Genomic DNA, 26704 nt, shown 5'->3' with positions numbered 1-26704 from the left:
TTCTGAGTCCCACAGTGTGTCTAAACTACATTTAGCGTGCACGTTTCGCATTTCTGTAGTGATGAGAGACCGCTTAATTTATGGGTGTGCATTTCCAGAAGCAGGAGCTGGGCATAACGTACTGGGCAGTACAACGTCCTGGTGACTATCACGTACTGAGCACTGCAATGGCAGTTTGCAATTTTCACTCAGCAACATACACTACTGCTTATTTCTGGAAAACACCCATCTTCTCAAAATCATCACTACTCCTATAAATTCCCGAAGGGGTATAATTTCCAAAATCGGGTCACTTGAGGGGGAATTATGCTCTTCCAGCACTTAGGTGCTCTGCATATTGTGTCCGCAAACTATTCTAGTAAATATGCCCTCCAGGAGGCAAATAGCTCCCTGTCCCTCCCGAGCCTCGCCGTGTGACTAAGCAGTACTGTACAGCCACATTTTGGGTATTTATACATTCAGCAAAAATTGTGGGATGAATTTTGGTGCCATTCTTACCCATTTCCCAGTGTGAAAATGTAAAATCTGGGGATAACACAAAATGTTGGTGGTAAAAATTTATTTTTTATTCACTGTCAATGGTATAAAATTCTGTGACACATCTGTGATCAGTGCACGCCTAGATGAATTCACTGAAAGGTGTAGTTTGTAAAATGGGGTCACTTACAGGGGTTCTGCTGTTCTGACACCTCAGGGGCTCTACTAATGTGACATGAAACAGTCCAGCAAAATCTGAACTTCAATATGCCGCTGATTCCCTTCTAGCTCTGCACTGTGCCTCAAATGTAGTTTTCGACCGCATATGGGGTAAAGATCAAATGTTTCTCTATTATATCCGGTCACGTAATACCATAAAAATCAAAGAGGGTGTATATAGCTTTTCGCATGACTGTACGGATAAGAATAGTTAACAGTCATGTGCGTGCTCCCATGTTTTTACTTCACGTGCATTATTTTGATGTACCTCTATAGTTATGTGTTTTTCATTTGCCGTGTTGTCCTTTTTTACATGACACCAATTTATGTCAATATACGTGGCGATGTATTGTCAATACATGTGGTATTATGTGATTATGTCAAAATTGGGGGTGATGCAATGTTATATAGCATTATGGGTGTGGTTGTTTTTATTTGCACTCATATTTGCTGTGGTGTTTCTACAAATGGCACCAATATACGTAAAAAAGATTTTATAATGTGATTTTTTACCATATACTACAAAACGCAATTTTAACATATCTCAAAGCCATTGTTTCTAGATGTTCCAGAGTGATATGCAATACCTGGAGGCACGCTTTATTCACGCATGATTACCACACGTTCCAGGGATTGAGATAATGATATATATCCTCCTCGTTATCGGTTTAATGGCTGTTGCGCATGTTCGTGCATTCCAGGGTGGAACAGAAACCTGTTACTTACATTCCAAGGTGAAACCTATTCCTACATTTTTCGACATCGATATGTTCACCTGAGCGCATACGTTCCAGAATGGAACGCAATTCCATCTTGACACACCTCTTTTGAATAATACATGTTACTTGTATTCCAAGGTAAAACGCAACTTATAGCTTGGGTCTGTGGGCATATCACTGATTGCCTGCCACAACAACACCTGGGAAGTAATTGCAGAAATCACTACGATACGCAAATGATTATTTATAGTGAGTGGGATTACATTGGATTTAGGTGTAGGATTATGCGCTCATTGGTCAAAGAGAAATATAAATGGATGGCCATCATATACTGCCATATCCCCTGAGGAAGCTAATGTGCGAAACATGTGTTGTGGAGCAGGCAATCAGAGATTGTTCAGGGTAATTATAGATTCAACATTTTATTTCTATGCACTGGATATGATATAATATTGATTGACAATATTATTATATCTGTGCATATGAGAGAATCTGTGCACTTGCACTCTTGTTTATGTGAATTTCCTCTTCATTTTATTAAGTTTCTGCAATACTCCTATATGGTTTATCATACAAATACAATACTTTACTTTGTATGACTCCGTATGAGAGTATCCATGCATTTGCAATTTTGATTCATATTAATTTCCCCCCATGTGACAGATATATGTATAGTTTATTAATTATATGTACTTTATATACATATATTTCTAAATATAAGATCCTTTATATTATTATTTTTATTACCTATACAGCCTCATCTCTTGACACCCCTTTATTGCGTTCACCATTTTCCTGGAGTCTGTATAGATACATACTTTTATATGATGTGTTTTTTAAGCAATTCAATAAATTATATATTTTAATATCTTATATAAGTGAGGCAGGCATAAAGATATTAAGGCATATGGTATTTTAGCAGTTGCTCTCTTAATCTGTTGAATTTGTCTGGAAAAAACTTCCTCATTATGCCTTTATCTGCACAAACCAATCTGTGCGCTGTATGAGCCATAAATCTCTTCACGGTGCGATGGTCATGCTTATGTTTTCGTGAGATATCTAATGTTTTCATACTTTCTCCAAGGCATTGGACTATCTGACACTTTTTGGCAACAGAGATCTCTATTCTGTTCCATATAACTTGAAACCTGTGGGCTGCTTAATAATGTGGAACATCCTTCTCACACAAGTGGTCAAAATTGTTGGTACCCCTCGTTTAATGACAGAAAAACCTACAATGGTCACAGAAATAACTTGAATCTGACAAAAGTAATAATAATTCAAAAATCTATGAAAATGAAGAAATGAAAGCCAGACATTGCTTTTCAGCCATGCTTCCACAGAATGTTTAAAAAAATAAAACTCATGAAATGGACCTGAAATAATGGTACCCTTAACTTAATATTTTGTTGCACAGCCTTTTGAGGCAATCACTGCATCAAATGATTCCTTTAACTGTCAATGAGACTTGTGCATCTCTCGACAGGTATTTTGGCCCACTCCTCAAGAACAAACTGCTCCAGTTGTCTCATGTTTGAAGGTTGCCTTTTCCAGATGGCATGTTTCAGCTCTTTCCAAAGATTCTCAATAGGATTTAGGTCAGGTCTCATAGAAGGCCACTTTAGAATAGTCCAATGGTTTCCTCTTAGCCATTCTTGGGAGTTTTTAGCTGTGTGTTTTTTGTCATTATCCTGTTGCAAGACCCATGACCTGCGACTGAGAGCAAGCTTTCTGACACTGGGCAGCCCATTTCTCTCTAGAATCCCTTGATATTCTTGAGCTTTCATTGTACCTTGCACAGATTCTAGACACTCTGTGCCAGATGCCGCAAAGCAGCCCCAGAACATAACAGAGCCTCCTCCATGTTTCACAGTAGGTACAGTGTTTTTTTCTTGATATACTTCATTTTTCTGTCTGGGAACATAGAGCTGATGTGCCTTGCCAAAAAGGTCCATTTTTGTCTCATCTGTCCATAGGACATTCTCCCGGAAGCTTTGCGGCTTGTCAACATGTAGTTTGGCAAATTCCAGTCTGGTGTTTTTATGATTTTTTTTCAACAATGGTGTCCTCCTTGGTCGTCCCCCATGAAGTCCACTTTGGCTCATACAACGACAGATGGTGCAATCTGACACTTTTGTTCCTTGAGCTTGAAGTTCACCTTTTATCTGTTTAGAAGTTTTTCTGGGCGCTTTTGTTACCATTTGTGTTATCCGTCTCTTTGATTTGTCATCAATTTTCCTCCTGCGGCCACATCCAGGGAGGTTGGCTACAGTCCCATGGAGCTTAAATTTCTGAATAATATGTGCAACTGTAGTCACAGGAACATCAAGCTGCTTGGAGATGGTCTTATAACTTTTACCTTTAACATGTTTGTCTATAATTTTCTTTCTAATCTCCTGAGACAACTCTTTTCTTTGCTTCCTCTAGTCCATTTTGAGTGTGATATACACCATGTCACCAAACAGCACAGTGAGTATCTGTAGCCCTATATACAGGCCCACTCACTGATTCCAAGATTGTACACACCTGTGATGCTAATTAGTGGACACACCGTGCTTTAACATGTCCTTTCTGTCACATTATTTTCAGGAGTACCATCATTTCTGTCCAGGCCTATTTCATGAGTTTTATTTTTTTTAAATTATGTGGAAGCATGGCTGAAAAGCAATGTCTGACTTTCATTTGCATATATTTTTGATTATTACTTTTGTCAGATTCAAATTATTTCAGTGACCATTGTGGGTTTTTCAGTCATTACACAAGGGGGACAAACAATTTTGACCACGTGTGTAAGCAGTTTAACTTTATATATGGGCTTACTTGGCAAACTAATTGTCACAGATGTTTGAGACTGATTTCAGTGATCCAAAGACCATGAGAATCGAAACCAATACATATCAATGAGTTTATTTGAAATCCAAAAAATTACACCTTTATGACATTTAAAATTAATTTACATGACAATTTGGAACGCAGTATAAATATAAAGAGACAAATCTCTTTAATCCTGCTTTCATCCCCAGTCAATGCCCAAATGAATGGCTATTATTCAATTTGTCTTCTTGGTTTATGTTTTATGAAAAATCATTCAATTACTCAATATTTCATTTCTCTTTTTTGTTGAATGTCCTCCTCCCCTCAGACTATTGACCTATTCTTCCCCGTCACTTATGAGTAGAGTTAAGCAAATATGTTCATAAAATGATCGCTGTACCCAAATTTGCTAAGTTTGTGACGAATTTATGTTTGATGATCGTTTCCGAATATATTTGCTCACCTGTGCTCCCATTGATGGTGTTCTGCTATGTTCGGCGAATATTGAAAATATGGCGATCGTAATCCAAACCAAAATATTCGCTCATCTCTATTTACAAGCTCTTGTCAGATTTTGTATTTCTGAGATGTGGCGAAAGATTCCTTATAGTGATGAGCGAGTATGCTCGTTGCTCGGGTGTCCTCCGAATATTTGGAAGTGCTCGGAGATTTAGTTTCTGTCGACGGCAGTGCATGATTTGTGGCTACTTGACAGCCTGAATGCATGTGAGGAATTCCTGTCTGTTAGGGAATTCCCACATGTATTGAGGCTGTCAATTAGCCACAAATCATGGAGCTGCAGGGACAGAAACTAAATCTCCGAGCACCCCAAAGTACTCGGAGGCCACCCGAGCAACGAGTATACTCGCTCATCACTAATTCCCTATTTCAACAGCAAAGCACCACTTCAGTGTTTTTATTTTTTTCCAGCACTGGAGTGGTGCTACTAATCTAAGTTTCCTACCCCAAGTAACACAATTAACAGCCGCCGTCTTCAGCTCTTCCCAGCGCCGCTCTAGTCACGATCCACTATCTTGTGACAGCAACTTACTACTGACCGGAACTGAAATGTAACTGTCACAAGGACGGCGCCTGGTAAATATAAGACTAGGGACAGGGACCTTAGATTAGTGACACCGCTCCAGCACTGCAATAAAAAAAAAGCCGGAGTGGTGCTTTAATAATGAAGTCTAAAAAACAACAAAAAAAAAGAAATTGTGCATGTAATAGTAACAGAAACAACAACAATAGTGATTTATATTCACAAATAATGGAGCCAAGTTTTTCAGAATAAGGGGATAAAGCGGCGCTTAGATGTATCAGATATCCAGTGCCTGGCGGATCGCAGTGTGGACACTGATATAAATGTTAGCACACACTCCAGCATCAATGACAGCCCGAGCTAAGAAGAGCACTCTCAGACAGAAGGGTTATCTAGGTCAGGGCTAAAACGCTCTCACTGTACAGGAGAGAATGTAAAGAGAAGCACTTTCAGCCTCTCTCACAATATTATACATCTCGAATCCTAGACAAATAAACCAGGTTTTCATCCCATCAAATGCAATACAACATCTTAGTATGTCAGACACGTGATGGCGCATGCAGACGTACAAGTGGGAATTCACACACGCACCGCTTAGACAAAGCAAAAGGGACAATTCTCAAATCCCATATGTAGAGAGAGAACTGCTATAAGGGGATCCACTGGATTTCTAAATTTGGGATTTTTTTTTTAATAAACTTTAGTAATCGCATTCTCATTGTTTTTATGACATCAAGTACATTGGGGGGAAGTAAGAAGGAGTGTATAATATGTGAATAGACTCACCTCTGGGGAGCAAGAGCTACGTGATAGTGAATATATGGTTAATAAAAATTAACAAAAAAATACATGGCAATACAATATAGAGTAATTTTAAAAAGTAGTCCTGAGACAACTCTTTTAAAGGAGCAATGAGCAGAATCAATGACACTTAAGGTGTAAACTTTACAGCATAGGTTGCTACTGTCCAGCAATTTCAGATGTTTTTCGTCTGATCAAATGAGACTTTTTAAAAAGTCACAAAATTTGTGGCCATTTCAATACAGAACCCCCCTGGTGTATTTTTGAGTATAGGAAAAATTTGGCACCATTTTTGGGACTTTAGTGTGTGAATTTTTGGTAAAAACAATTCAAGACCGGGAGAAAGCCCATTTTTTACTTTGAGTGAAATTCATGAATTGAGTTCGCAATTTTGATTAATTTGTCACCTAAAAAATGGCAACTAATATCACAAGGTAAAAAAGGAAACCACAATTGGTGAATTGGGGCCTGTGGGTTTTTAAAGAAACCATTCTAGAAATAACAAATAAATAGTGTAAAAACCAAGGCTGTATTTAAGGCGCTTTGCACTAAGGTAGCTTGTGTTCTCACCTGGATAAGATGTGCGGGCAGTGTAATGACACACACTGACAGCGATGACCGTAAGAGGCCTCGGAGGGCATACAAAAAACGGGTCAGGCTGTGGGGATTGTGAGGGCGCTCCTGACTGCAGATATCGTCTCCCCACAGCACTGATGCCAGAGACTGGATTCCAATTCGCAGGATATTCTTTTGTCCTTTTTGCTGGTAAAGAAAAAAAAAAAAACAGTTTCTTAGCCACACATCATAATTTTTACTGTTTACTACACTTTATTAACACAACACGATTCAGATCATGGATATCATAAAATCTGGACATTTTATGTTTCTAATATGAGATTTTGAGTTCTCCAAATAGCATGTAAGGCTACCTTTACATGACGATATTACTGGTACTGGAAAATCCAGTACCGGTGTCATCAGTGTTGCATATCTGTGTGCCATTCGTGTGTTAGTGTGTGTCATCCATGTGCACCATCCATGTGACATGTACTGGAATAGAAAGAAGAATACTAATTACAGATGATTAGGTGTTAAAAATATGCAAACATAGAGATACATAGATAATTATTGCCTTGCATCTGTACCTTATTGTACATGTATTAACCTAATAAATGAATGAAATAAAATTGTGTAGGCTCTCCCCAATTTTTAATAACAAGCAGAGGTAAAGCAGACAGAAACGGGCTTATATTATCAGGCTGGGAAGGTCCATGGTTATTCGACCCTTCCCAACCTAAAAATACAAGTCCCAAAAGTGGCACATCACATTAGATGCACTTTGATTTAGCACTTCCTGATTACCCTTTTGAAGTGGCAATCAGGTAATGGTGCCTCGGGTTGATGTCAGCTCTGAATTGTCAAAAAACACAGCGGGCATCAAGCTCTGGTGTCCGTAATGGAGAGGTGTCTATCAGACACCACCATTACTAACCCAGTAATAATAAAAAAAAAACACAGAAAACTTTATTTAAATAAACTCTCCCCCACACATTCCCTCGTTCACCAATTTATTTTAAAAACAAAAAAAAATCCCACACAGGTCTGACGTAGTCCAGAGAATCAGACATAGTCCAAAAGAAAAACTGAAAAACAACAAATTGAAAAATCAAAACAAGACATTGTCCCTCGCTCACCATTTTATTATAAAAAAAAAGTTCCCATGCAGGTCCGCCGTTGGCCAGCGCTTCCCAAGATGTTCCTCAAATCCAGCTCATGCTGTACTCAGATTATCCAAATAACATTACTGATGTTCACAGTCACCGGGTCTCGGTGAGCAGACGAGACTGATAAGCGAAGACGTCAGTTCCCGGAGACTGTGAAGAGCAATGATGTTAATAATTTTACTGCCGTTCACAGTCACCAGGTCTCGCTGAGCAGTGTGAGCCGGCAAGACTGATAAGCGATGACATCAGTACCCAGAGACTGTGAAGAGCAATGATGTCAGTAACATTATGGCTATTCACAGTCCCTGGGTCTCGTTGAGCAGTGTGAGCCGGCGAGACTGATGAGCGGTGACGTCAGTACCCGGCGACTGTGAAGAGCAATGATGTCAGTAACATTACTGATGTTCACAGTCGCTGGGTCTCGAAGAGCAGTGCAAGTCGGCGAGACTAATGAGCGGTGACGTCAGTACCCGGCGACTGTGAAGAGCAATGATGTCAGTAACATTACTGATGTTCACAGTCACTGGGTCTCGCTGAGCAGTGCGAGTCGGCGAGACTGATGAGCGGTGACGTCAGTACCCAGCGACTGTGAAGAGCAATGATGTCAGTAACATTACTGATGTTCACAGTCGCTGGGTCTCGCTGAGCAGTGTGAGTCGGCGAGACTGATGAGCGGTGACGCCAGTACCCGGCGACTGTAAAGAGCAATGATGTCAGTAACGTTACTGCTGGTCACAGTCACCGGGTCTCGCTGAGCAGTGTGAGCCGGCGAGACTGATAAGCGATGACGTCAGTACCCGGCAACTGTGAAGGGCAATGATGTTACTGACATCATTGCTCTTCACAGTCGCCGGGTACTGATGTCATCGCTTATCAGTCTCTCTGGCTCATACTGCTCAGCGAGACCCGGCGACTGTGAAGAGCAATGATGTCAGTAACATTACTGATATTCACAGTCGCCGGGTTTCGCTGTGCAGTGTAAGTCGGCCAGACTGATGAGCGGTGACGTCAGTACCCAGTGACTGTGAAGAGCAATGATGTCAATAACATTACTTCTGTTCACAGTTGCAGGCCAGCGAGACTGATGGAAGGTGACATCAGTACCCGGCGACTGTGAGGAGCAATGATGTCAGTAAACTTACTGCTGTTCACAGTCGCCGGGTCTCGCTAAGAAGCTTAGCCGGCAAGACTGCTGAGCAGTGAGGTCAGTACTCAGCGACTGTGAAGAGCTAAGATGTCACTAAACTTACTGCTGTTCACAGTTGCCGGGTCTGACTGAGAATAGCATGAGCCAGATTAGGGGAACATCATGGAACGCGCTGGCCTACGTCAGACCTGTGTGAGAACTTTTTTTAATAAGAAAATGGTGAATGAGTGACAGTGTCTTGTTTTGATTTCTAACTTTTTAAGTTTTTCAGGTTTCCATTTGTGGACTATGTCAGACCTGTGTGGTATTTTATTTGGTTTTAAAATATATTGGTGACCAGGGGAAAGTGTCGAGGAATGTTTGTTTAAGTAAAGTAGTTTTGTGTGTGTATAGTTTTTTTTATAACTGGGTTAGTAATGGCTAACACTTGCCTTGATGCCAGTTGTGATTTTTGACAATTCACAGTTGACATCAAATTTGATTACTCTGATTGCCACAGCAATCAGGGAAAATGAAGGCGAAGCGCCACTTCTGAGGCGGCTGGTATTTTTAGGCTGGAAAGTGCCTAATAACTATGGATCTTAAGTCACCAGGTCAAAAGTGGCTGGTTATTTTTTATCTGTTGTTCTCCAGAGTATTCTGTTTTTAGGGTTTTTTTAAACACACGCCATACAGCAAAAGATATATGGGCCTTTTTATTTAGTGCTACCTTGGTCTTTATGAGTGGGCGTGGCTTGCAGATCCTCTGAGGCGGGTCTTTAGGCTGCTCTGCATTATTACCCTATGAGCCACGACCCCTTGTTAAAGACAAGAAAAATCAGCACTAAATAAACAGGCCCATAGCAGGCCCACCGCATGGTGGATAAAAAAAACAACTCATGGGAGTAGCAGGAAATATACATGCATCTACATTGGTTTAAGTGAGTACATTACCACTTCATGCCATCTCCCTCCTAGGGACTGGCTATAGTAATACAGATGTTTCTTTACTACTTGAGCCAGAGCATAAGTTTGCAGATTACAAATCCATAAGAGTAGGGAACTTTTAGAAAGTTTCTGCAATGAACACCCATTTTCTTTAACTATGTTTCATCTGGGCCCACCTCTGCAAGGTATTAGCATTCTAAATGTTACCATTTTACTGGTCACGTTATGTCCTCAGACAGTAATTAAAGGCATATAGAACCTCATCACTTTCTGTACATGTTGGTGGGCTATATGCTCAAGACTCTTCGTTGAGTATTTAAAAAAAAAAAGACAATGGGATTTTTAGTCTTTAATTGATAAACGAAAAACAAAACTTGTGTCTTGTATTGTAGTTACAAGTTTGACATCTCATGCATTCATAGGTCAAACTTCCCTAAGCAAAACAGTGAATTAAAATGATCTAATTTCTATTATTCTACTAACTTATCTGGCCCTTTCACCCCTACACTCGCCCTCGGAAATATTTCTCACGCTTAATTAGAAGGGAAGTTGGAGACGTGAGTGGTGACTTAGCATTCTGACTTGTTGCATGCTCATCTCCTTATAACCCAGAGAAGTATGCAGCGCTCCCTTAGTCAGAACACAAGTTGTACACAAGACCTTAATATATTCTTGCTTGGGGCAATGGATTAGCTGAAATTGTCACCTCTGGGTGATTGGGAGGCAGCATCCTCACCCCTGTGACTGCAGGGCCTCTAACACATTTCTTGGCTATGTGATACCAGCAGCCATAGTCAGAAGTGCGATATCGATCAGCTTCTGTCCTTCACATCACATAGCAGACAGGGGTAGTCACACACCTGTCAGCTCAGACTCAAGTATTTAATAAGCTCAAACTTTTCACCTTTTTGTCTAAGCAGAAGGTCATCTCCAGGCATCGCTCAGCTTGTACATTCCTATCCCTACCCTCGGCTGAAGTATGGGGATCATGTGCCAATACTGTTGATGTGATAAGCTTTCACGCTCAATAAAACTGCTGTCAATTTGAGTCTTGGGTATTTAACATGGCATGATTTTTAAACCCATCAACGGTGATCCATACCCAATACCAGCAAAATCCCCCCGCCACCCAAAAAAGAGACTACAGCATCCAGCATCCAGTAAAACCGAAGATTACCATGATCACAATTTCCTTTCTCATCTCGGCCATTACTGGTAGAAGGGCTCTTTGTTTCCCACTAATCCCAACGAATCACATCAGTCCTTTATGGAATTGTCCAGGTCAAAACTTTTTTTTCCCACAAAAAAAAGTTCCTCTCATCCCCGTTAACAACTTTTGTAGTGTGCATATATATAGAAATTACCCCCATCCTTCACTAGCAATTGCATGACCCTGTCTACTGGTTGTAATCCAGTTATCTATACTCTTGGATGTGTCTGGTCAATGGTACGTCATCAACGGTGGACCAATTCAGGACAACCAAAGATGAAGCATGTTGTGTGAAACGCACATCGGGCAGGCCGGGCACCTGATGTCCTCTCCACTTTGGTTGCTACCTAGCACTTGAATTTGCCGTGTATCATCTTTTGTTCTTTGTTAGGGCAGTGTTCTGTTGTCAGTGGCTACCTGTTCCTTATCTTTAGGTTGAGTATCAGTATCTGCTTTCTCTTGTCATGTTCCATTGACTATGGCTTACACTTGTATACTCATATCACTGAGACAGGTGTCAATCATTCATGGTCAATGCTCCTTTGTAATTTGTATGAGTGCTACACTTGGGTATGTTCATCTGCATTGTGCCAGCCCTGGGCCTCCAGCTGCCCTGCCTATTCTCCTTTTTGGTTCTCTATCCTGAAGGAATCTGTACTGTACTTTAATATGCATTCTACCCAATTTATTCTATATTTATTCTTCATTCTATTAATAAAGTTGTTCACTTTTGCATTAATATAGATCTTAGTCATGTTTTCCTTACCAGGGTCTTCATAATTTGCTGCATGTGACCTTCACCTAAACTTGGCTAAATTGAGACTATGTTGGTATTATTGTGATGTTTGTAATGTGCATGAATGGACCAATATGACATGCACTTGGGCCACACATGAAGTGTACACCACAGTGATTGTCCTTTTCTAACACACAGGTCTGACGAGGCATGCGTACAGATCACAGGACAGAGCATTTAGGAACCATTGCACTTACCTCTAACCCTCACAACCAGTGGCGAACACATCATTGGTGCAACCTGTGTAACTGTGCAAGGGCCCAAGGAGGCAAGGAGACCATTCCCACCTCCAAAGCTGGTGGAATTATGCATTAGGATGAGTAACTGGCTGCAAAGTGCCCATATCTTGTTCTTGCACAGGGGCCCTCTTCTGTCTAGGTACACCAGTTCTCACAACCATTACTTGCCATGACAGCAGTGTGAAGAAATGCACCTCATTTGAGCAAGAGTGAACATTGTGCACTGTACCAATTACTGGTTCTACACACTAAATACATAAAATATTGATCCATGGATGTAAAGTTACAGAGGAGAAAGGACGTGGCATCTTGGATAGTGGATACCATGAAATTCACTTCTGTGCACACCAAAATCATAAAATCAGTAAATACTTTATCAGAAATGATTATGATGATAAAGTATCTACTGATTTTACTATCTTGGTGGGTACTGGTTTGTGAACAGGTATTATTATATTTTGGATAGCTGAAAAGGCAACTAGAACAAAAATAGAAGAAAAATGATAATTACGTTGCAGTGGACAAAACACTGGGGAAGTTGATAGCAAGAAGATGTGGAACCCAACCCGGAGAACTAGGAAGGAACGGGTGGTGGAGAACATCAGATCAGCCAGGTGCAGCCTAGGGAATGTAGTTTTAGCATCACATTACGATTACTGATGCACCCTGCTGTGTAGGATTGAAACTAGCAGAGCATGTGGTGGGAAAAGGGACATATCCTGATATGTAAGGATTGATGAGAACATAAGTGTGATCAGGCAAAGCCTAAAATGCCTTTTACATTTCTTACAATGTTTTCAAAAAGTGATGTTTTTCTGGAGCTTCTTGATGAGGTCCTCATCTATGGATTTTTTTTTTTAAAGCAAACATTTTGGTGCAGGTAAAACATGTCCAAGTCATGGTATGACGAAAGTGAAGATGTTTTTCCTATGCTCATCCATCTCACTGCATCAATCTAGCTTTGGGCTCAACAGCAGCAGATAAAGGGTGTCAATCCCATTTGAGAAACACAGTGCCCATTAGAGGTTATAGTAAATATTCTGGTTTTGGCTCCACTCGGTCTGTCGGCCATAACTGTGCTGCTATTTAAGGCCTTATAGTTTGGGTGAGGAGTACAGATCTGTGCTTTAGCTTCCCAACTCCATCTCATTTTTAGACCCGGTCCACGCTTTGCCTGTGCCCGGTGTCAGGTGCATACATTCAGGTCCTCTGTATAGGAAAGTGCAGTCTACTGGGCTTTCCTACACAATAGAGCAAAAGCTAAGAATACAAGTCAGACGGAGGCTGAAAAGAACACTTATGGCCCGTGTATGGTGAATGGTCGCTTATGGCACAGTTATAGAAAATGTTGGGAAAAGCTCCATATAGGCAAAGCATGCACCTAACACTAGGTGTGCTTATGCAGGCAGCAACTGTAAGCAGACTTGGGGCATTTTTGTTCGGACCCCTCTGTCAATGCACTTGTGCTGTTGCTGGCAATCAGAATGATGATGCAGCGCTCACTATTCAATACAAGTCTCCCACGGAAGGGCCTGCTCCAGACACTGCAAAATTTGATTGCTACCTTGAGTTAAACCAGTCTAATAATATGTAATGTGTATGGCCAATTTTATATTTATGGGTGGCTTTTTGGAATGTAAAACTCAGTGGCTGGTACTTGCAGGGGTGCACAAATTACCATAGAATTTAGGAGTCAGTTGGACAACTATTGGAGTCAGTTTAATAGCCTGGAAGCAAAGACCTCCATTGACATTAACAGAAAACAATACAGGAAATTGAATCATTAAAAATACTGCTGTCTACATAAGCTTTTAGGGCATATGGACGTCCTAGAAGTGTGACGTGAGCAAGAGCAAAGAACTGTTAACAAGCATGTATTTGTCTCAATCCAACAGGGGTCTGTCCAGCGGACAGCAATGTCACGACCCAACACCGGGCAGTCCAGCAGACAGCAATGTCACAACCCAACAGGGGTTGGTCCAGCGGACAGCAATGTCATGACCCAACAGGGGTCACAGTCCAGCGGATGGCACAACACACAACGGGATGGAAAAAGGGAAAGGAAGGCAGCAACAATAGGGAACGAGGGATGGGGCACCTCCTATCACAGCCTGTGCCTATCCCTAAGCTCCCCTAACGCCCTATGCGGGTCCTTCCCCCTCGCCACTGTCACGTGCCTAGTCCCTAGCTGTCACCTCACTAAACTCTGGCTAGTGCACTGGCTGGCAAGGACGCTGGCATCACCACTGCAATTGGTGTAAACACAGGTTATAGTGACAAGCACGAGACAGACAAGAAAAGGGGAACAAGAAACTTAGCTCCAGCCTCCGCTGCCAAGCTCCACACCACAGAGGTTACAGAAATAGAACCCTGAACGCCATAGAAGTAGCAGATTCAGTGCCGACACCATAGAGCTGCAACGGCAAAGCTGGTCTACATAGAAAACGTTATTACCAACAGTCAGCTGATGCAACATGTGACTATTTAAAGGATGGTGGGAGTAGTCACCACTCACATCAGATGACCTAGCAACAAGGAAGCTTCCAGCAAGGAAACTGACATTAACACTTGCTGGTACGAAAGCAAAAAAACTATATTTAAATTAAAGCAGCGCCAGAGCCATCACAAATCCAAAAATGAATCGTGACAGCATTATACAGATAGTCATTGATCTTAATAGCCTCTATGTAATACTATTCACCCTCTAGCTGATCCAATAGGCAAAACCTATTGTTTTCCAGGAATCTAAGGAGATGAGTGATCACACATTAAAGGGGGTGTCACTGATGATACAATACCTTTAAATGACAAACAATGTTCGAGGTGAATTACCTTGCTGGCTACTAGATTAAAATGTGGCTTTACGTTAAGCCTGTAAAAGTCCCATGTCGCATCTCCTTCCAAATTAACCTCATACCACCCTCCTTACACGCTTTCCAAAAAAAAAAGTTAAGGTCAAGTTGGTGAAGACTTTCTTGTTTGTTTTCCTTTAGAAAAATGAATACATTGTACAAAGGACAACATTTGATTTGTGCAACACTGAAAAAAATATAATGTATAGCCCAATGGCAAAAATCACTATCTTTTTTCCAGTGCATAAAAATGAATAAAGAGCAAAATACAACTAAAAAGGCAAACAGCAGAAAGCAAATGACAAGTTCACGAGAGGGAAATGGCAAAGCGAGGGACTCTCAGGAGTCACAGCATGCACCTGAGGCTCATTAAAGGACCTTTTAAAAACGAGGAGGAGATGCCGAGCGGTACATTGAGGAAGGACTCACATGTCCCTGCTGTGGTTAAAAAAAAATGAAATAAATAAATTAACAAAAAAAAAGGCTGCAGATGGAAAACCATGCCCTGGGAGAGAAGGAGAAGCCAAAGAAGAGCAGACAAGCCGAGGTGCCAGGAGAGAGCTCTGTGTGAGTCTGGCACTATTCTGGGAGCAGGCAGTCAGGACGCAGGGACCACACTGGGCACATGATGAGTGCGTGTACGGCTGCAGCCAAGAGGAACATACAGTCCTACATTATCCTCATGTATTTATATCAAGAAGACTACCAAAAGCACTACCATGTATTCCTAGAAAGTACCACAGAAGATGGCAGCCATAACATAATATATTCTTCTGCAACACCATGAAACATGAGGTAAAGAACTGTAATGCACAAAGTAAGTTCCATGGGTGAAAAAAATCTGCTGGTCCCATCCAGAGTCATAACCTACAATCCAGCATGGCGTCCCCACTACTGGGGCTCATCACCACCCTAACTGCAGAATGCCCAATCTCCACAACACACCGCGGAGTGGGCTGTGGCACCAAATTCAGAATCAGCTAGAAAAGGGGTCTTGCAAGTACATTTCCTGGAAAAAGTTGGATGTCATTATAAAAAACCTGGCTACCTAATTCACAAAATTACATTATTACATTATTGTGTAGCACGGCAGATCAGCACCAATAACTTGCATGTGGATGAGCTGCAATACCAGGTCAGGCCATAGTCTACCAAGGGGCACTACAATCAGCATATGTTAAATAACTCCCTCCACACACCCACTCCAAAAAAAAAGAACACTGGAACTAAAATCAAGAAAGTTCCAGTCTCTAGACCAGGGGTCCTCAAATTACAGCCCGCGGGCCACATGCGGCCCGCCGAGGATATTTATCTGGCCTGTCTCAAGGGGCCCCGAGCAGCTGTTCCTCCTACCTCAGCTACATCGCCCCCTGTGCCCGGCCGACGTTGAACTTCACTACAGTTCTATGCTGGCGGGCCCTGTAATCGTAGGCAGAACAATGAGGCGGCCAGAGAAGACGATGCGCTGCCTCTCCAGAAGACTTGCCCTCTGTATGCAGCACAGACGTAGTGATTGTCAACACACCGCCTGTGCGGCCTGATGACATCACACCGCCTGTGCCAGAAGAAGACGGAGTCGATCGGGCACCTCTTCAGAGCAGAGGGGGACATAGGTATTTTTTTCTTGTTTAACGCCTGGTCCAGTCTATCATGCCTATTGGGGACATGTAGCTGCCTATTGGGGACATTTACCTGCCTATTGGGGACCTATGCTGCCTTTTGGGGACTATGCTGCCTATTGGGGACATTTACATGCCTATTGGGGACTCTCACACCCCACCAGTCTGAGCCTGAGGTAAAAGCGGAGTTCCACCAGTATGGGCACTGGCGAGGCTAAAATAATATGGACCGGCAAGGCTGCATTGATGGGCACTGATCAGACTGCATTGATGGGCACTGATCAGGCTGCATTGATGGGCACTGATCAGGCTGCATTGATGGGCACTGATCAGGCTGCATTGATGGGCACTGATCAGGCTGCATTGATGGGCACTGATCAGGCTGCAATGATGGGCACTGATCAGACTGCATTGATGGGCACTGATCAGTCTGCATTGATGGGCACTGATCAGACTGCATTGATGGGCACTGTTCAGGCTGCATTGATGTGCACTGATCAGGCTGCATTGATGGGCGCTGATCAGGCTGCATTGATGGGCGCTGATCAGTCTGCATTGATGGGCACTGATCAGGCTGCATTGATGCGCACTGATCAGGCTGCATTGATGCGCACTGATCAGGCTGCATTGATGGGCACTGATCAGGCTGCATTGATGCGCACTGATCAGGCTGCATTGATGCGCACTTATCAGGCTGCATTGATGGGCACTTATCAGTCTGCATTGATGGGCAGTGATCAGGCTGCATTGATGGGCAGTGATCAGGTTGCATTGATGGGCACTGATCAGGCTGCATTGATGGGCGCTGATCAGGCTGCATTGATGGGCAGTGATCAGGCTGAATTGATGGGCACTGATCAGACTGCATTGATGGGCGCTGATCAGGCTGCATTGATGGGCACTGATCAGGCTGCAATGATGGGCACTGATCAGACTGCATTGATGGGCACTGATCAGTCTGCATTGATGGGCACTGATCAGACTGCATTGATGGGCATTGATGGGCACTGATCAGGCTGCATTGATGGGCACTGATCAGGCTACATTGATGGGCACTGATCAGGCTGCATTGATGGGCACTGATCAGGCTGCATTGATGGGCACTGATCAGGCTGCATTGATGGGCACTGATCAGGTTGCATTGATGGGCACTGATCAGGCCGCATTGATGGGCACTGATCAGGCCGCATTGATGGGCACTGATCAGACCGCATTGATGGGCAGTGATCAGTCCGCATTGATGGGCAGTGATCAGGCCGCATTGATGGGCACTGATCAGGCTGCATTGATGGGCACTGATCAGGCTGCATTGATGCGCACTGATCAGGCTGCATTGATGGGCACTTATCAGTCTGCATTGATGGGCAGTGATCAGACTGCATTGATGGGCGCTGATCAGGCTGAATTGATGGGCAGTGATCAGGCTGAATTGATGGGCACTGATCAGTCTGCATTGATGGGCACTGATCAGACTGCATTGATGGGCAGTGATCAGGCTGCATTGATGGGCGCTGATCAGGCTGCATTGATGGGCGCTGATCAGGCTGCATTGATGGGCAGTGATCAGGCTGCATTGATGGGCAGTGATCAGACTGCATTGATGGGCACTGATCAGGCTGCATTGATGGGCAGTGCCGTCTGTATGTCTGTGTGGGCAATTTTATTGCTGGTATATTGTTTTTGTAGCGCTGTATTTTGTATATTGTATTTGTTCCTGTTTTGTTTTGTTTTTACTTCAAAATAAGATATGTGCAGTGTGCATAGGAATTTGTTCATAGCTTTTTTAAACTATATTCTGACCCTCCAATGGTCCGAGGGACAGTGAACTGGCTCCCTGTTTAAAAAGAAGTTTGATAACCCTTACTCTAGACAGTCTCCTCCAAGGAATCTCTTTATTGATTACTGCATACTAAAAGTAAAAAAGTATAGGCAAGGTTTTGGCCACATAGGGCTTTTTTCAAGCCAAATATAGTAAGAAATGTGCATACAAAAGTGCAGACAATGTTTCAGCCAAAAAGGGCCTTTTTAAAGTCAAATACAGTAAGAGGTGTAAAATTTGTTCACATCTCTTAATGTATATAGTTGGCTTGAAAAAGGCCCCATGTGGCTGAAACGTTGTCTGCACTTTCTACCTTTTATATGCAGTAACCAGTAAAGAGATACACTGGAGAACGTATGGTGTCTTGGACGTGTTTCAGTAATCATCTGGCAATAATGTGGGGAGTTGCGCCATGATTAGACAGACCACCAAGTGGTGCATAGGAGTAGACTTTTTTTCTTCAGTGGTTCTAAAACACATGGGCCCGTTTCAGCAAAGTGTTTACGTAAAACACTTTGAAGAGCTGAAATTTTATTTTTTTTTTGCAATATTAGGAATTTCATGCCAGTATTGGGCACCTCCAATAAAATGGGCAGTGAAGGTGAGTAGCCAGACCAGGACGGGGTATGGCAAAACCCTGCCAGTCAAATTCATCAATAGCGGTGGTATTTTTTACACCAGATATGTTACTGTAGTCCATCACTGGAGTAGCAATTCTGAAGAGGCGCAAGGAAATGCACACCACTGAGAAGATGCATCGAACTCAAGAAGTGACGAGTGCCTCTACTGCACAGCCCTTTATTAACACTTTTCTGTATAATTGTACAATTATACGCTACCAATATGTTTCAAAAATTGCATCAAAACATGCTATAAGCATGGAGGTTTTACATATTTTTCAAGCCAAAAAACACTCCCAAAAAGTGTGAAGAAAGCCTTGTGCATCATTCATACTGGTCACTGCCAACTGCACTGTATCTGCATATTATAGGTAATCCCATGTATAAAATGTACCTTAAGGCTATGTGCACACGTCGCGGTTTTTCCACGGCGGTTTTAAACGCGCGATTTTGCCGCGAAAACGCGAAAATTAAGCATCCTATGCAATCCTATGGGATTCCGCAATGCTGTGCTAATGCTGCGTTTTTTTCCGCAGCGGAATCGCTTCGCGGTAAAAAACGCAGCATGCTCATTAATTTAGCAGAATGGCGGCGATCCCGCACCCATAGGAATGCATTGTTCCGCTTACTTCCCGCATGTGGCTGTGCCCACCATGCGAAAAGTAAGCATAACATTTGTGGATGGTACCCATGATCCGGAAGAGGGGAGAGTGCGCTTGCAAATCGCTAGTTTTTCCGCGGGAAAATCGCGGGAATTTAAAATGCGATTTTCCCACGGAATGGAAATCCGGAATTCTCACGGTAACTTCCGCGACTGTTCCGCTACGTGTGCACATAGCCTAAAGGTGCTAAAAAGATCAGACGTAAAAATGCTGCAAACATCACCAGCTAAAGAACCAACGTCTGCAAGTCACCACAGCAAATAGACGCGGCGCCTGTCTAATGAAGGGTGCAGCTATTGCCATGTTTTTCCCTTACACTGTACATCTAGCAACATGTCCTGAATTTAAGATGACCTGTCATCCGACAGAAAAGGCAAAATTCTGCACGATGTACTGTGGAAAGTGTTATGACATGCCTGTTACCATCGTTACAGCAGCAAGTGGGGAGAGGTTCCTGTCAGGGACCAATTTACTTCTCCGGAGGGGCACTGCCACCAAAGGCAAAGCATGCGTTGCCCACGAGTCTCTGCAGACTGAAACCTGAGCAGCAAGCTAAATGAGCTCAGATATTCCACACTGCTTCCGAAGAAAAAAAAATGAAAAATAAAAGAAAAAAAAACAACCCAAAGAAGAAAACACGAGGAAAACCAAAGTAAAGGCACCAAAAACCCTATAAATAGTCAAAATAAGAGGCAAAATACTGTTATTATGGCTGAGTAACCAACACGTCAGACTGCAGGTACCCTGACCTAGAAGTGACCAGACCATGCTGGGCTTGTAGTAGCCACACAATGTACGCATATGGCTGAATAACACGACAATATACAGTCATATGTAAAAGTTTGGGCACCCCTATTAATGTTAACCTTTTTTCTTTATAACAATTTTGGTTTTTGCAACAGCTATTTCAGTTTCATATATTTAATAACTGATGGACTCAGTTATATTTCTGGATTCAAATGAGGTTTATTGTACTAACAGAAAATGTGCAATCTGCATTTAAGCAAAATTTGACCGGTGCAAAAGTATGGGCACCCTTATCATTTTCTTGATTTGAACACTCCTAACTACTTTTTACTGACTTCCTGAAGCACTAAATTGGTTTTGTAACCTCATTGAGCTTTGAACTTCATAGCCAGGTGTATCAAATCAAAAGAAAAGATATTTAAGGTGGCCACTTGCAAGTAGTTCTCCTATTTGATTCTCCTATGAAGAGTGGCATCATGGGCTCCTCAAAACAACTCTCAAATGATCTGAAAACAAAGATTATTCAACATAGCTTTTCAGGGGAAGGATACAAAAAGTTGTCTCAGAGATTTAACCTGTCAGTTTCCACTGTGAGGAACATAGTAAGGAAATGGAAGAACACAGGTACAGTTCTTGTTAAGCCCAGAAGTGGCAGGCCAAGAAAAATATCAGAAAGGCAGAGAAGAAGAATGGTGAGAACAGTCAAGGACAATCCACAGACCACCTCCAAAGACCGGCAGCATCATCTTGCTGCAGATGGTGTCACTGTGCATCGGTCAACAATACAGCGCATGCATAACGCCTTTTTGTATGACCAAACAACTCAATCTTTGTTTCATCAGTTCACAGGACCTTCTTCCAAAATGTAACTGGCTTGTCCAAATGTGCTTTTGCATACCTCAGGCAACTCTGTTTGTGGAGTGCTTGCAGAAACGGCTTCTTTCGCATCATTCTCCCATACAGCTTCTCCTTGTGCAAAGTGCGCTGTATTGTTGACCGATGCACAGTGACACCATCTGCAGCAAGATGATGCTGCAGGTCTTTGGAGGTGGTCTGTGGATTGTCCTTGACTGTTCTCACCATTCTTCTTCTCTGCCTTTCTGATATTTTTCTTGGCCTGCCACTTCTGGGCTTAACAAGAACTGTACCTGTGTTCTTCCATTTCCTTACTATGTTCCTCACAGTGGAAACTGACAGGTTAAATCTCTGAGACAACTTTTTGTATCCTTCCCCTGAAAAGCTATGTTGAATAATCTTTGTTTTCAGATCATTTGAGAGTTGTTTTGAGGAGCCCATGATGCCACTCTTCATAGGAGAATCAAATAGGAGAACTACTTGCAAGTGGCCACCTTAAATAACTTTTCTCATGATTTGATACACCTGGCTATGAAGTTCAAAGCTCAATGAGGTTACAAAACCAATTTAGTGCTTCAGGAAGTCAGTAAAAAGTAGTTAGGAGTGTTCAAATCAAGAAAATGATAAGGGTGCCCATACTTTTGCACCGGTCAAATTTTGTTTAAATGCAGATTGCACATTTTCTGTTAGTACAATAAACCTCATTTGAATCCAGAAATATAACTGAGTCCATCAGTTATTAGATATATGAAACTGAAATAGCTGTTGCAAAAACCAAAATTGTTATAAAGAAAAAAGGTTAACATTAATAGGGGTGCCCAAACTTTTACATATGACTGTATAAGTGATCACTTATTTAAAAAAAAAAAAACTAAACTAACAATAAAATTACAAAGTTATCGCTTTTATTAAACTTTGAGTGACGTTCACATGATTTGGGGTGATATACAGGCGCTAATGCCAAAACCAGTCAGCCTGGAGTACCATAAAGAACTCAGATACAACCGTCCTAGAACAACAACAAAAATTCACATGCCTTATTAAAGCAACCTCTCCTCAACCTTCCCTCCGGTTCTCAGGTCGGGTATATGCATTTTTTGTATAACTATTTTATGGATATCTAAATAAAATATTTTGGATTTTACCCTTTTGAGCTGGACCGTCTTTTCCATATTTTGTCTACTGCCTGACAGAGCTGTGGCCTGTGCTTGAAAGCAACATGGAAGTACAAAGGGTGAGCTGAACACTTTTTTTTTTTTCTTGCACTAGCTACTAAAGAAGAGCAATGAATACTCACTGCCCTCCACACACATAGTCCCAACATGGGGAGCAGCGAGTATTCTGGCAGGTGTCCTTCGGCTTGTAAGCAGCGCATGACGTCCCTAACATGCGCTGTTTACCAGCATAAAGCAGCTGCTTGCACTGGAAAAAGACGCTGCGATGTAGAGCTGGAAGGCAAGTGTAATGTTTTGGGGTTTTTTATGTTTTTTTGATGGAGCCCTACATACCAGGATGGGGGCCAATCATCTATTTATATAATTGCATTGTAATGTTTTAATTTCCTGTTCTGTCCAGATGTCACCGTATCCCAGAATTCCAAGCAGAGGAAGTTCACCGACCGCCATATTGGGACACCCAAGTGATGGGTGTCTCAATATGAAAACTGCTGCTGGTACCAACCTATTACATGTTACCACCAGCGGAACATCGTCGAACCACACACACACACGCGCTGTACGCCGCACGCACCACACACACACTCACTCACACAGCCTCTTGCACGGTACCACTAGCGGAACACCATCGCACTGCGCCTGCGCGATTTCCGAGCAGGCGCAGTGAATCATTCGGCTGATCCCGGCGGCAGATGTGCGACATGTCTCCAGACAGAGGAAGCTGGTCACATTAAAGGGGTTTTCCCACGAACGAAAGTTCATTTAAAAAATTGTCTGTGTCTGACCGTGTACGGAGCATACCTCAGCTCCTGGGCAGGGGAGGAAGCAAAAAGACAATACTGACATTACAGCATGGAAACACAGAGGATTCATTTTGTGAGGTAAAATATTTCACTGACTGTTTTTAAACAATATTTTACCTCACAAAATGTATCCTCTGCGATCTCCTACTGTAATGTCAGTATTATCTTTTGCTTCCTCCCCTAGCCAGGAGCTGTGGTATGTTCTGTATACGGTCTGACAAAGGGATGAGAGAGACAGAGCACAGGGGGAAGACAGCTCAAACGGGACAGCACATGAGGGGAGAACACAGCACAGGAAGGAGAGAGACAGCAGACAAGGGGGATAGCACATGAGGTAGACAGGTCAAAGAAGAGAGCACAGATGGGAGAAGTCAGCACATGGAGAAAGAGAGAGTGGATAGGTGGGTGAGCACATGGGGGAGAGATTCTCAACGCTGCAAAGCCTGCCCCCATCGTGACATTACCACCCTCCCGATGCGATAGCATGGAGCCTCCATCTAGTACCAGGATAAAGATGAAGGGGACAATTCCCTCCAGGTTAGGGATGAGGGAGCCATGCCTACCAGGCTAGGGAAAAGGGGGACATGCCTACCATGCTAGGGAAAAGGGGGACATGCTTACCAGGCTAGGGACAAGGGGGTCATGCCTACCAGGCTAGGGATGAGGGGGTCATGCATACCAGGATAAGGGGGCCATACACACCAGGATGGGGATGAGAGGGGCCATGCATAACAGGATATCGATGAGGGAACCCATGCGCACCAGGATGGGGATGAGGGGGCCATGCATGCCAGGATAGGGATGAGTGGGTCCATGAACACGAGGATGGGGATGAGGGGGCCATGCACACCAGGATGGGAATGAGAGGGGCCATGCATACCAAGATAGGGATGAGGGGGCCATGTATACAAGGATAGGGATGAGGGGGCCATGTATACCAGGATAGGGATGAGGGGGTCATGCATACCAGGATGGGAATGAGAGGACCATATATACTAGGATAGGGATATTAAGTACAGAATTGACCACATTTTTTGCATAAATTTTGTTTTTCTAATTTCCGCCTCAAAAACCTAGGTGTGTCTTATGGTCCTTGGCATCTTATAGTCCGAAAAAATACGGCAACAGCACGCAACCTCCAATCATCACAAGGTCTCCTCTTCCCACAAATTGCATAAAAGATTTATCCCGAGCATACCCCCCTACTTTGGAACTCTCTACCCTAACATATCAGACTCTTGCCTATCGTGGAAACCTTCAAAAGGAATCTGAAGACCTACCTCTTCTGACAAGCCTACAACCTGCAGTAACCACCAAACCACTGTATGACCAGCTCTACCCTCACCTACTGTATCATCACCCATCCCTTGCAGATTGAGAGCCCTCGCGGGCACGACCCGCTCTCCTCATGTACCAGTTGTGACTTGTATCGTTTAAGATTATTGTACTCGTTTTTATTAGGTATACCCTTTTCCCCTGTAAAGTGCCATGAAATAAATGGTGCTATAATAATAAATAATAATAGCTACAAAAAGTCCATTTAAACTGAAATTTTTCACTAAAGGAAGTCCAAAGTCCTTGCAAATGGGTAAAGGAAAAATTATAATATTGGTAATGTGACACGGTTTCATAGCGTTACCATTTTATGAGTAGTCTTGGTCCCCATAGTACGAAATGAGAAGCTGCCAACTGATGACAATTAATTTACAATCTGTAAGAGTTCATAATAATCTAGAACCTTATTATAGTTGTTTAGCTCGTAAGGGTCTTTAGGTACCACCCATATATATTCAGCCCACACTGTCATGTCATGTCCACACAGAACATGTTACACATTAACATGTCCACCACTTGGCCTTCATCCCCTGACTACATTATCAGTGCCTGGTAACCGCTCACTTACTGCTCCGTATTTTTTGAGACCGACCCCTGAGAATTCCTACAATACAATTAGTTATGTGACTATGGCGGATAGTAAAGAGGATTGATACCTGGGGATTGGATCCATCAAAGCTTCCTTGGTGAACCGCGCTCTGAATAGACTGGAGAAGCTGGATGTAGTCACAGGACATCTCACTGTAGTGGAAAAAAAGACATTGTGTTCTGAAGATGACCATTTACAGCAAGTACAATCTTTAGAAAAGAAGTATGAGAAATAAAGCAATTTTAGGTAAATATGTTAATCCTTCTGGGAAAACATAGGTTTGGAAAGTTGGTGGGGGTACATAACAGAGCATCATTGTTTTATGTTAGTCCAAATACAGCCATCAGACTAAAGTGCACCAATCTGGCTGCCACCGAGGGCTACTGTGTGGAGCTCTTGTTGACGCAATGCTGAAATGCAGTGTTCCCCAACGCCTGTCTTCAAGAGCCACCGACTGACCATGTCGTCAGGGATTGTTCAGTAATGCACAGATGACAGAATGAACCGACGCAGTACTAAGGAAATCCTGAAAACATCTGTGGGTGGCTCTGGAGGACATCCACTGGGGAACACTGCATTAATTCATCAGCTATTTATTTTCCATACTTAGAGAGAGGAAGGAAAAAGGTATTTGACACACTGCCGATTTTCAAAGTTAACTTTAACTTTTATACTAGGTACAAAAAAATCCAGAAAATCACGATACATAATTTTTACATAGTTAATTTGCATTTTATTGCATGAAATAAGTATTTGATACAATAGAAAAACAGAACTTAACATTTGGTACAAAAACCTTTGTTTGCAACTACAGAGGTCAGACGTTTCCTGTAGTTCTTGACCAAGTTTGCACACACAGCAGCCAGGATTTTGGACCACTCCTCCGTACAGATCTTCTCCAGATCTTTCAGGTTTCAGGGCGAGGAAGATTGACAGTCATCTTGTGTTTCTTCCCTTTTCTAATAATTGTGCCAACAGTTGTCGCCTTCTCACCAAGTTGTTTGCCTATTGTCCTGTAGCCCATCCCAGCCTTGTGCAGGTCTACAATTTGTCCCTGGTGTCCATAGACAGCTGGTGGAGATGTTGGAGTGCGATTGATAAAGTGTGTGGACAAATGTCTATTATACAGGTAACAAGTTCAAACAAGTACAATTAATACAGGTAATGAGTGTAGAGTAGGAAGGCTTCTTAAAGAAAAACCAACAGGTCTGTGAGAGCCAGAATTCTTGCTGATCGGTAGGTTATCAAATACTTATTTCAAGAAATAAAATGCCATTTAATTATGTGTGGTAGAGAGGCTCTCTCGGCTAGACACAGAGGTATAACCGGAACACTGTCTCTTTAAGAAAATGCTTGGTTTATTATAGACAGCATACACCAAGCTTTGGAACATAAACACGGCCCTCTGGGCAAAACAAAGAAAGAAAAAGAAACAGTCCTTTTCCTAGCGGGGTTCAGCCCGCTAACAGGCAGTAATGTCCACGGTTCAGATTAGCAAACACATTCCTGGAGT

General features: G+C 42.6%; 1 protein-coding gene across 4 annotated transcripts in view; it reads right to left on the bottom strand.

The window, feature by feature from the left end:
• Positions 1-26704, bottom strand: part of ELP4 (elongator acetyltransferase complex subunit 4) — a 527861-nt gene that overhangs the window by 267087 nt on the left and 234070 nt on the right. For 3 of the 4 annotated variants that reach the window (XM_073576300.1, XM_073576302.1, XM_073576301.1), the window contains exons 6-7: positions 25259-25343; positions 6643-6834 (exon numbers count right to left, since the gene is read on the bottom strand). In XM_073576300.1, coding sequence (XP_073432401.1) covers positions 6643-6834; positions 25259-25343 — 277 coding nt within the window. Of the gene's footprint in view, positions 1-5098; positions 5377-6642; positions 6835-25258; positions 25344-26704 lie in introns of those variants that run through there. The other variant, XM_073576303.1, reaches the window with a different exon arrangement.

Source organism: Dendrobates tinctorius, unplaced genomic scaffold, assembly GCF_039654945.1.
Source record: "Dendrobates tinctorius isolate UK_male_01 unplaced genomic scaffold, ASM3965494v1 ptg000048l, whole genome shotgun sequence".
NCBI classification, from domain to species: domain Eukaryota; kingdom Metazoa; phylum Chordata; class Amphibia; order Anura; family Dendrobatidae; genus Dendrobates; species Dendrobates tinctorius.
This window is presented reverse-complemented; position numbering and strand designations above follow the sequence as displayed.